Raw genomic sequence first — 12,746 nt, forward strand, 5'->3', positions numbered from 1 at the left:
TAAAATTTTGGGATATTATCTTTTCACCTTATTGTTATTTCCATTTTTCAATACACTTTAGTTCAACCGATGAAAACATTTTTTTCCTTTTATTATCTCATACAGAACTCATACACTTTGAACTGCCTGGGGAAACTCTTGTTTCCACTTTACAAATGTAGGAAATGTGACTAGGACTTCAGTTGTAGGTTAGATTCAAATCCCTTGATATTGCTTTTAAAATTTGGAGTTGAACCATGTTATGTATCTAGCTTCAAATGTGAAGATTCTTTGCATAGTTAGTTCATGAAGTATGGTTTGGGTAAATAAACAACATTGACACTGTCTTGGTATACAGGCTTTGTGGAAACTAGTGTTTGAATTGCTCAGATAATGTCAAACTTCAGTACTAGCTGCAGGATGTACAGTGGAAGAATGGTCTTTTTGTCACACCCATATGCTTTCTACTTCATTATTTTTTTTTAAGATTTTATTTATTGATTTTTAGAGAGGGAAGGGAGGGAGGGAGAGAGAGAGAGAGAGAGAGACACACACACACACACACATACACACATCAATGTGCGGTTGCTGGGGGCTGTGGCCTGCAACCCAGGCATGTACCTTGACTGGGAATCGAACCTGCGACACTTTGGTTCGCAGCCTGCACTCAATCCACTGAGCTACGCCAGCCAGGGCTTCTACTTCATTATTCATATAAAGTCTGAATAGCTCAGGTAAGCTCCATCAAGCTTCACATTTGCACTGTCACTGTTGGAGTTTTTACTCAGTTCAAAGAACTTTCCCTGTTTGATAGGCACAGACCTGTTACCTCCTTTCCCAATCCTGGACCCTCCTCCTTTCCAAGCTGATCCTGACACTGCTTTGGGCTTCATCTCCTAGAGGCCTTGTTTCAACAAGACGTTCCGTCTCTTATCTTCAATAAGTGGACTCAAGGCTCCTTGCCTGCCTCCCTCTTTTCACCTGTTTTCCTATTCACACTTTTTTTTTCCATTTTACCAATTCTTTGGAATGTTTCAAGGATACCTATACCTTAATGAGTTGTGGATATTCCTTACAACAACTTCAAATGCCTTCCTTTTTTTCACACCCTTTTTAGTTAGCTGTTTTTTCTCTGTCCTCCAAAACTTGACTGATGTCTCTATTTTTCTGGATGGTCTTCAGTTGACCGTGCTTTCCCGTTAAAAAAATCCGTCCTGTTTCTGCAATGCCCTGTGAACTTCTATTTAACAGATATATACCTGATGCCTGTCCACATTGAGGGGCATGTTTGCCTCCGTCTACTCTCCTGCCCCACAATCTCCTATTAGAAGCCAGCTCTTTATTGGAAAGCATTGTGTATTAATAGTTTTTGTATTCACAGTTGGTTCCATGTAGCAGGAGCTCAATAACTATTTTAACTTGAATCTCTAAATGTATACATAAGACAATACATTTTTTTGTGAGCATCTGTTAAAAAATTTTGAAACAATAAAATAAAAAGAAACAATGAAGACTAACTGAAGCAATACAGATGTTCTGGTTTTCTTTCACAGACATGACCTCGGATAATTTTGGATATAACTTGTTGACGTTCATCATCTTGTACAATAACCTTATTCCCATCAGTTTACTGGTGACTCTTGAGGTTGTGAAATACACTCAAGCCCTTTTTATAAACTGGGTGAGTATCACAGCAGAGTTTAAAAGTTGAGCTGCTGCAGAAATGTCAACCACAATTTTCTAATACTCTCTCAGAGCCTTAGCCGTTTAATTGAGCTCCCAGAAAAGGAATAATATAATTAATTTATGATTTTGCCTGGAAGGTAAAGGGCCAGAGAAGTGGCCAGGGGTTTCTGGCGAAGGTGTCCCTGCGCCAGTGAGAGCAGGTACTGGTTACCTAACATCTCAGCCTCCTGGTATAGGAAATGGGGACTGGGGAGATAGTCGCACGTATTCAAGGGACTCATGTGAGGATAAAGTGAGAAAATGGAGGCAGAATGCTTAACAGATGCTTGTCTTCTAGTGAGCAGGGATGAAGTAGCTGCAACTGCTGGTGATGCTTTGAAGTCTAAATAGTGCTGAAGAAAGACCTCTTAGGTGTGTCTTTATCAGTGTTTATTATATATCAAAATTCATGGTGACAGTACCGTGGATTCCATTGTTAAGAGTGGACGTGGAACTTTTAAGGAACTACCATTGTCATTAAGCACTTGACTTCAGCATCCTGTATATGTAGACCAGGTGCCTTCATGTACTTTTTATTACTTTTCATAATAATAAAATGACATTGGTTAATAAAATTATGTAGATTTCAAGTATATGATTCTATAGCACATCATCTGTGTATTACATTGTGTGTTCACAACCTGCAGTCAGGTCTACTTTTGTCACCAGATATTTGAAAAGGCTAAAGGGGGTCATGTGCACTTTTATTTTAATCTTCATAATAATCCTGTGGGGGACATATTGGCTGAGATCAGGAACATGAGTTCGTCTAGGTCATGAAATACTCATCGTGAAACCAAATCTTCTGCATATATCAACAAATCACGTTTTTCTCCTTGTATCGCAGTGTTTCTATATGCTAATTGCCACTGTATTTTCACCCCCAAATTTAAAATGAGTACTTACATACTTGTTTTTAATCTAAATGAAGGTTTATGATACATACTTTCTGAAGTGCCCCTTCTTCTCACTCTCAGGACACAGATATGTATTATTCTGAAAACGACACCCCTGCAATGGCCAGGACTTCAAACCTGAATGAAGAGCTCGGCCAGGTGAGAGCCTCTCCGGGAACTTTAGTGACGGTGCCATGAACATGCGGGGAGACTGGAGTTAGAAGAATCATGGAGAGATTTTTCCAAAAAGACTTCTCTATGAATGTGGTTTTAATGTCTGAGGAGCTGTATGGTATTTGAGAGTATCATTGAACATTAATGTGAATTAGTTTTGGATTGCATTTTGAGACATGGATATATCTTATCACTTTGGAGGTACCTGCAAAAAATTTAGTACAAAGATACAGTATAATATTTTTTGGACTCCTAGAATTGTTTGTCAGCAGAAAATGGTAGGAGAAACAATGGTGAAGATACTCAGATATTCTCTAACCCTACAAAACATATGGGAGCTAATATGAAGGACATGTATTCATCACATCTCTTACATGTTCCAGATTTTGTTTCTGAAATATTTCAGGGAACCACTGTCTTTTTCACCATCACCCATGAACCCCAGTTACTTTACTGAGTTGTACTCTGCATTATGTTTTCCTCTTATGTTGAAATTACTACAAGGAATAACCTCTGTTGAATACACTGCAATTAAGGATTATAATTTCATTTTAAACATCTTATTTAAACTTCCCAACCACCCTGTGAGGTGGGTGCCATATACATCAGACTAAATTTGTCTCTTCCTCGAATTCTTTCCCAGTTTTCCAGATAAAGTTAATTTATCTCTTTTCTATCTTCCCATAACAGTCTTTCCAAACACAAACACAATAAAATAAGAGATGTTATAATGATAAATATATCACTATCTGTTTGTCTCTTGAGACTTTCAAGCCGGTTAGGGGTATGGGTGTACCCGAGACACAGTCTTTGGTTGTTTTGCACGGTGCTCAGGATGTCGTTGTTCTCAGGGTGCTGAACTGGACCTGAATAGCTGAGGGATTGAAAGTGCTCAGGAAGCACCAGAATGACATTACTCGTCCTTACTGGGTATATGGGGACATTTGCACAGGGAAGTAATTTAACATTTTTTTCAATTACATTTGACATTTAATAATAGTTTTTGGTGTACAGTGTAGTGATTAGACATTTATATAATTTACAAACTCATCACCCCATCAAGTCATGCATCATTATTACAGTATTACTGACTAGATACCCCCTGCTGTACTTCACATCCCTGTGACTCTTCTCTAACAGTCAATCTGTACTTCTTAATCCCTTCACCTTTTCACCCATCCACCCTACCAACCTCCCATCTGGTGACCATCAATTTGTTATCTTTTTTTATGAGTTTTTTTGTTTTGTTTATTCCTTTATTTTATTTTTTAGATTCAATATATTAATGGAATCATATGGTATTTGTCTTTCTCTATCTAATTTCACTTAGCATAATAGCTTCTAGGTCCATCCATGTTGTCACAAATGGCAAAATTTCTTTTTTTATGGCTGAGTAATATTTCTTTGTATATATGTACCACATCTTCTTTCTCCATTTCTGTTGATGGACACTTAGGTTGCTTCCATATCTTTGCTATTGTAAATAATGCTGCATGAACATTGGGGTCCATATATGTTTTCAGATTAGTTTTGGATTTCTTCAGATAAACATCCAGAAGTGGAATTGCATGGGGAATAGTTTTGAATTGGAACTTAAAGGGTAAGTTAAAATTCAGAAGACAGAGAGATGGCAAACCTTCAACTTTCTTATAATTTTTAAATTTTTTAATATTTTGACTTAAATTTTTAATTTTTAACAGCAAGGCAAGCCCTGGCTGGGTGGCTGACTTGGTTGGAGCATCATCCTACACAACAAAATGTTGGGGGTTTGAGTCCCTCTCAGGGCACATACCTAGGTTGCAGGTTCAATTTCCTGTTGGAGCACATACAGAAGGCAATCAATCAATATTTCTTGCTCATATCAATGTTTCTTTTTCTCTTTCTCTCCCCCTTTCTCTCTCTCGAAGATTGATAAACATATCCTTGGGTAAAGAATAGAATATAAAAACAATTCAGAAACACTTTATTAGAAGGCTGATTCTGCTGAACATTTTATACCTCTAGATTTACTGCATATAAAACTTACATAGAGACTTTATTTGTAGTTAAAGTATTAATTACCCATAGTGTACTAACTTTATATTTTTGTGTAATATTTGACTTTTTGGGAGTGTTAATCATCTTTCTTTAGGAAAAACCTTTCTTTAGGGAAAAAAATCTTCCTTAAAGACCCTCTGATTGCTTTAAAAATAATGAAGAAAAAGTACAGAATATAATTCATGTTATTAATCCCTCTTTTATACAACAGTAAAGGTGGCTTCCCTTTGGGGCCCTTGGAGTCCATCTGCATCCAACAACAGTTATGATCCCTCTTTAGAAAACTACTGAGAAACAGGAATTTTTACTGGAAGTAATTCTGTTAATCACTACCCTGCTATCAATCCATAATATAATTTCTCAGAATGTTATATATCTTCTAGGCAAAGCATTTTTTCATAGATGTGGAAACTGAGGCCAAGAAGGATGAGGTGGCTTTCCCAGGGTCCACATGACTAGTGGGTATCCAGAGCCCGAACCCAACTATCCCCTCCTGAGCTCCTTCCCCTCTTCTCAGGAGCACCAGGGAGGACACAGGCCTCACAGCACATGTGCATTGGGAGCTCGTCCCTGTCGCATGTGCTTATGTCAAAGTGGTTGCTTGTTGGCCTCCTACAGAAATTTCTTTTTACCTTTGTATATTGAGAGTTTATTGTATTAAGTCGCCAAACTTTGAATATGGAAAGTTATATAATCTACAGCAGTTCTGTGCTGCCTTTATGTAATCTTAATGGTGAAAGTGATTCAGAAGTGTGATGTTTGTTCCGTGCCGTTTTCAGGATATGCCTTCTTAATCCAGCCAGAATGTAGAGTCTTAAAAAATACTTTGAAGTTGTCAGTGTGTGAGCTTGTTGTCTTGACATATTGGGCATTAGAAGAGATATCATGGGACTATCTTGAAGAATGCTATGTGTCTTTGAGATGCCTTCTGGATGGACTTGGTGCTTAATGCTTGTAGAACTAAAATGGCTCCAGGCTGTGACTGAGTCTTCGCCGCACATTTCCACACAATCAGACTCTAGAATTGGCTATTGAAAAGGTTTTTAACTGGTCTAAGCATTAACATATATTTATTTATTTATAATATATAATAATAACAATTATATATGATATACATGCAATTCTAAATATATTTTGTGTGGTTGAAGGAAATTTACCTTTTAAAATTTATACAAATTTTGAAAAGCATAGAATAAAGACTTTATTGGTTTTTGCATTGTATTAAATCCTTGATGTATGTATTTTTTTTGATTCTTTTATTTTAGGTTAAATACCTGTTTTCTGACAAAACTGGAACTCTTACATGCAATATCATGAACTTCAAAAAGTGCAGCATTGCTGGAGTAACCTATGGGTAAGTATGTGTATCAGTTATTGAAAATTTGATATGTGTTCTTCCAAACAAATCAGGTTTATTTTTTTTGCTTACTAAAATACTTTGACTTTCTGATATTTTGAAGGGATACTTGCAAGTTTCTGGTGACAAATCCAAAGAATCATTGTGAAGACCAATGCCAAGGAGCTTACCGCCTATTTTTTTTTCTGGGAGTTTTATGGTTTCAGGTCTTATGTTCAGGTCTTAATTCATTGTGAGTTAATTTTTATGTATGGTGTAGGGTAGCAGTCCAGTGTTATTTTGCATGTGGCTCTTAAATTTGCCAACATCATTTATTGAAGAGATTATCCTTTCTCTGGTGTTTATTTTTGGCTCTTTTGTCATAAATTAATTGACCATATGTGTGTGTGTATTTCTGGGCTGTCTGTTCTGATCCATTGATCTATGTTTGCTTTTATGGCAACAACATACTGTTTTGATTACTATACCTTTGTGATATAGTTTGAAATTAGCATGATGCTTTCAGCTTTGTTCTTTCTCAAGATTGCTTTGGCAGTTTGGTTCTTTTGCAGTTCCATGGTTCCATACATATTGGGCTTGTTTATTCTATACCTGTGAAAATGCTCTTGATATTTTGATAAGGATTGCATTGAATCTGTAGACTGCCTCAGGTAATACATACATTTTAATAACATAAATTCTTTTTATCTATAAGCATGGACTATCTTTCCATTTATTTGTGCCTTCTTCAATTTCCTTCATTAATATCTTATAGTTTTCAGTGTACAGCTCTTTCATCAGCTTGGTTAAATTTACTTCTAGGTATTTTATTTTTTGAATACAATTGTAAGTGTGATGTTTACTTAATATCTCTTTCTGATAGTTCATTATTAGTGTATAGAAATGCAACAGACTTTTGTATTTGATTTTGTACCCTGCGACTTGACTGAATTTGGTTATTAGTTCTAACAGTGTTTTGGGTGGAGTCTTTAGGTTATTCAGTATTTATTATATCATCTGCAAATAGAGTTTTACTACTTATTTTCAGATCTGCGTGCCTTTTCTTTCTCTTTCTTGCCTAATTGCTCTGGCTAGGACTTCCACTACTATGTTGAATAAAATTGGCAAGAGTGGGCATCCTGGCTTGTTCCTGATCTTAAATAAAATGCTTTCATTTTTTACCACTGAGTGTGATGATAGACATGGGCCTATCACATATGGTCTTCATTGTGTTGAGGTATGTTCCCTTTGGGCCCATTTTGTTGAGTTTTTAATCATAAATGAATATTGAATTTTGTCAGATGCTTTTTCTGCATTTATTGGTCATATGATTTTTATCCTTCATTCCTTACTGTGGTTTATCCCATTGATTGATTTGAAGATTTTGAACCATCTTGCATCCCTGGAATAAAGTTTACTTGATCGTGGTGTATGATCCTTTTAATGTGTTATTGCAATTTGGTTTGTGAATATTTTGTTAAGGATTTTTGTTGAGGATCCATGTTCATCAGAGACGTGGGCCATAATTTACTTTTTCTTGTGGTGTCCTTTTCTGGTTTCAATATCTGGGTAATGCTGGCATTATAACATGAGTTTGGAATCATTCCCTCCTTTTATATTTATGGAAGAGTTTGAGAATGATTGGTATTAATTTCTCTTTGAATGTTTTGGAGAATTCACTAGTGAAGCTGTCTGGTCTGTAGTATTTGTTTGTTGGGAGGTGTTTTTGATTACTGATTTAATCTCCTTACCAGTAATGGGGCTGCTCAGATTTTCTATTTCTTCATGATTCAGTCTTGGTAAGTTGTTCTATCCATTTTTTTTCTAGGTTGTCCAGTTTGTTGGGATATAGCTGTTCATAGTAGTCTCTTACGATTCTTTGTGTTTTGTCAATTGTAATATCTCCTCTTCTCATTCATTTCTTATTTTGAGACCTCCTTTTTTTTTTCTTGGTGAGTGTAGAAAAAGGTTTGTCCATTCTTTTTATAGAACCAGATCTTAGTTTTATTGATATTTTCTATTGTCTTTTTAGTTTCTTCTATTTATTTCCTCTCTGGTCTTTGTTATTTCTTTCCTTTTACTAACATTGGGCTTTATTTGTTTTTTCTCTAGTTATTTGATGAGTAAAATTAGGTTAAGATTTTTTTGTTTCTTGATGTGTGGGCATTTATCACTATGAACTTCCCTTTTACAACTACTTTCATTTCATACCATAAGTTTTGATATGTTTCTATGTTCTTTTGTCTCAAGGCATTTATTTTATTATTATTATTTTGAGCCATTGGTTATTCACTAGTATGTTGCTTAATCTTCACATATTTTTGATTTTTACAATTTTCTTCTTGTAATGATTTTAGTTTCATACCACTATGGTCAAAAAAGATGCTTGATATGATTTCAGTCTTCTTAAATTTGTTGACTTGTTTTATGGCCTAATGTGTGATTTCTTTCAGAGAATGTTCCTTGTGTGAATGCCTATCATTGGTTCACAGTTTTGTGACTACTTTGTCTTCCTTTCTTTCTGGCAGTCATTTTCCTGAATTGACAAGAGAGCCGTCCTCAGATGACTTCTCGTAAGTAGATTCTAGCATGTCTGGATGCTTCAGTGGGAAAGGCTATTGAACAATTTTATATTGTTAGGTCTCACCTGAATATTTTGTAATTGAAAGTTGCCTATATGTTATTTTAAGAGAGAACCAGAATAAAATTTGAACATGAATATGAATTCATGAATTTCATGAATATGAAATTCATAAACATGAATTTTTAAAATTCATTGATGCTACAAGTTTTAACAAAAAGTAATGAGCCCTTGGTCCATTACTTCTCACTTACTTGCCACTTCTTAGGTAGGGTAATGTCTTCAAGGATGTAGTATAGATGTTATGTATCACATACCAGAATTTCATTCCTTTTAAAGGCTGACTAATCTTCCTTTGCATGTATGTAGCACATTTTGTTTATCCATTTATCCGTTGAGGGGCATTTGGGGTAATTTCACCTGTTGGCTATTGTGAATGATGCTGCTGTGAATATTGGTGCATAGTGAGTCTCTGCTTTCAATTCTTTGGGGTATGTGTGTAAAAGTAGGATTGCTAGGTCATGTGTTTATTCTATGTTTAACTTTTTGAGGAACCACCAAATGTTTTCAACTAGGTGTACCATTTTACATTCCTGCCAGGAATGCACAATTTTTCCAAATCCTTGAATCACTTGTTAATTAATGAAATAATTAAAAAAAATAATAACCATCTCAATGGGTATCAAGTGGTATCTCATTATGGTATTGATTTATATTTCTCTTAGGACTAGTGATATTATCTGCTCATGTTTTAAGATTTATATACTAACAAAGCTGATTAGTAGGGCTGTGTGTGGTGGCAGTGCAGTGTGGTGGATGACTAACTGGCCTCCCTGTGGGATGATTAGCCAGGACCTACTATTTATTAGAGAATCCCTGGATGTCATGTCTGTGGGTCTTTCTTATGAACTAATCAGTATTCTCATTAGAAGAACTCTTCCATTTTATGCCAGGGGCTATATATGTGGCTGCGACTATTACGGGAGCTGAGTGGAGGCAGAGGGTTGGTGATCATACCTTTCAGTATATGAGGTCTGTCTGGAAAAAGTCTAGCCATTATTAATATAATGAGAATGATTTGTGTGACACTGATGTAACCTGGTAGCCAAGGGGAGTGGACTGGAATGTGCATGTGTGAACAATGATGACTTCACTGTACTAGTCAGTGGGGGCAGTAGATGCCATTAGTGAGCATGTGTACCACGTGGCCATCACATTTAAAATGACTGAATGAGTAGAGTAATGAATCTGCATCAAATTTTGCGTTAAGCTTGAAAACTCCTCTGTGGAAACTATTCAGCTATGGGCAACTGATGACTGACAGCTTCATCATGACAACCCCTCCCCACCCCCACCATGCATCTTGTGCAGAGTTTTTTGGCAAAATATCAAGTTCCTGAGGTGACTCGGGGCCTCTAAAGCCCAGATTTGGAGCCTGCAACTTCCAGCTTTTCCCAAAACTAAAATCACCTTGGAAAGGGAAGAGATTTCAGGTCATTGATGAGATTCAGGAAAATATGACAGGGTAACTGTTGGCGACTAGGAGAATTGTGCGAGGTCCCAAGGTGCCTACTTTGAAGGGGATTGAGATGTCATTGTCCTATGTACAATGTATCTAGTGTCTTCTTCAATAAATGTCTCTATTTTTTATATTACATGGCTGGATACCTTCTAGAAAGACCTTGTCATGTTATAGGATTTCTCTTAAAACTCCTGTCTTGGGAGGATGGCCTACTTGACTTGCCTGTGTGGCCAGTGTTCCTGGGTCCAGGGCTGGTCTGGTTTAACCTCTCTAAAGGAGAAAACTTCCATTTCTTTCTGGTTGCAGAAGATTCAGTTGACTGGCTGCATGGGGTAAGGAAGGGCTCTTGAAGGCTGACCCTTCCTCAGGTGGATTTGGAACCTGTCCTGATTGCCACCTTCCCTTTATCTCACAGCTACCTACCTTGTGCTGCTGTTTCCCCATTTGGGGTCATCAGCTGGCATTTTAGGTGCTTCTCTTTCCAAGCTACTGGTTTCTGTTTCCTTGGCTCCACTAAACTCTGATATCTATTCAGAGTTCAGACTGACATCAACTGTGCTGTCCTCTCTTCTTCCATCATATTGGTCTTGAAGAAAGGGTTTCAGGAAGGAGTGGAGGTACATGCATGTCATTAAGACATGACATTTTCTTTTCTTTCTTTCTTTCTTTCTTTCTTTCTTTCTTTCTTTCTTTCTTTCTAGAGAGGGAAGGGGGGAGGGAGGGGGAGAGAGAGAGAGAGAGAGAGAGAGAGAGAGAGAAACATCAATGTGTGGTTGCTGGGGGCCATGGCCTGCAACCTAGGCATGTGCCCTGACTGGGAATCGAACCTGTGATGCCTGGTTCACAGTCCGTGCTCAATTCACCGAGTTATGCCAGCCAGGGCCAACATGACATTTTCTTCAATGGGGTAGGACACAGCTGTAATATCAAGTTTCCCTTCTCATAATTATTTGCCTCCTTTTTTTCTCCTATATCTGAGCCCTGGCCATAAATAGCTGCATAGACACAATGCAATAATTCCTCATATTTTTCCTGCACTGAGCAGGCACTCTTGCAAGTTTTCCCTGGTAGAAGTTTTACAGAGACCAACTAAAATGACAAAATCAGGTGTTGATCCTTGCCTCTGTTTCCTCTCCTTGTAGCTATGTTGTTGTTTATAAAAACTTATAGAATATAGTAAGGTAAACTATTTCCTGTCTTGAGGTTTGAAATAATATATAGTATTCCAAATCTTTAAGAGTTCAAGTGTGGTTCTTCTTGGAGACAGATTCTTACTGGATTTGAATTATCTTTAAGGAAGTTTGAACTGAATAAATGTTTTCTTTTCTCTTTACAGCCGGATGTCTTGTCCCCCTAGTGATTCGTGTGACTTTGATGATCCCAGGCTCTTGAAGAACATGGAGGATCGACATGTAAGGCCACCATTTTGCCTCTAGGACTTTAAACAGCTTATGGTGTACTTCTACGTACATGGGCAGTACTTTGTGGTTAACACTTTTTATAAGTTAATGTAAAGCTAAATTAAATGTGTGGTGAAGTTATAAAGTATCACATCAAGGTTAAGACCAGCCTTACTATAGTATTCTCTAACATTTCATATTGCTATTGCTTTATAAATAAGTCTTCTACAGCACTGTTTCTTCACAGTTGTGAGTCTACAAGCTCTTGTGTTTTGAAAAGTAATTATAATGTTCTTTGACTAGGACAATTTAGGAAACAAAAGTAAGCTATAATAACCTGTAGCAGTAATAACATCCTACTCTGTGCCAAACATTTGACATGTGTTTCCTTGAGCACCTGAGTCACCCAGAGAGTTAATAGAAAGCTGCATAAAAAGAGTAACTTGGCTGAGAGTTACTCAGCAAACAAATGTAGAAATGAGACTCATAGCTTAAGTGTTTGAATCTTAACTACGACATCACATTATTTCAACTGTTGTAACAAACCAGAATTAACTGCAGCATCGCATACATTTTATTTACTTTTAAAAGATACTTTGAAAAATACCTACTTAGAAAACTGTTCAATGATCAAAGCATTTCACAACCAATTTAGTCAGTATAAATCAGATCTAATATTATTAATTTATTTCTGAATAAAATTTTAGTTTTAAAATTAGGTAAACACGAGCAAACCTAAAACTTCATCTTTCCAAAATTTTGATAAGATACAGCTATATTTAAAACTTTCTCTGAATTTTCAGCAAGAAAATTCTTCTGTTCTATTGCAGTTAGTGTCCATTTGTTAATGCTAAAACCTTCCCAGCAGTGGTTTGCAAATGCGAGTGTGTGAGGTGTCCTGGTCCATTAGCTGAGATGCAGAGAGGACGCTGTTGAAGTCCCTGCTCCAGGTCACAGTCATTGACGTGGTCCTTTCCTGGATTTTAATTTTAGAGTGTATCCAGCTTCTAGGCTAGAGGTTCTGCACACAGAAAAATGACATTTTTAGAAGACGCTTCCTTGGGTGGAGCATAATTTTAATCCAAGGATTTGAAAG

At 36.7% G+C, this 12,746-nt stretch overlaps 1 protein-coding gene across 3 annotated transcripts in view; it reads left to right on the forward strand.

Annotated features, from left to right (window-relative positions):
• Positions 1-12,746, forward strand: part of ATP8A2 (ATPase phospholipid transporting 8A2) — a 572,378-nt gene that overhangs the window by 146,567 nt on the left and 413,065 nt on the right. For all 3 annotated transcript variants that reach the window (XM_036018338.1, XM_036018340.1, XM_036018339.1), the window contains exons 12-16: positions 1,533-1,660; positions 2,682-2,759; positions 6,077-6,165; positions 8,676-8,720; positions 11,587-11,662. In XM_036018338.1, the coding sequence (XP_035874231.1) occupies positions 1,533-1,660; positions 2,682-2,759; positions 6,077-6,165; positions 8,676-8,720; positions 11,587-11,662 (416 nt within the window). The remainder of the gene's footprint in view (positions 1-1,532; positions 1,661-2,681; positions 2,760-6,076; positions 6,166-8,675; positions 8,721-11,586; positions 11,663-12,746) is intronic.

Source organism: Phyllostomus discolor, chromosome 2 (genome assembly GCF_004126475.2).
Source record: "Phyllostomus discolor isolate MPI-MPIP mPhyDis1 chromosome 2, mPhyDis1.pri.v3, whole genome shotgun sequence".
In the NCBI taxonomy this organism is placed as follows: Eukaryota; Metazoa; Chordata; class Mammalia; order Chiroptera; family Phyllostomidae; genus Phyllostomus; species Phyllostomus discolor.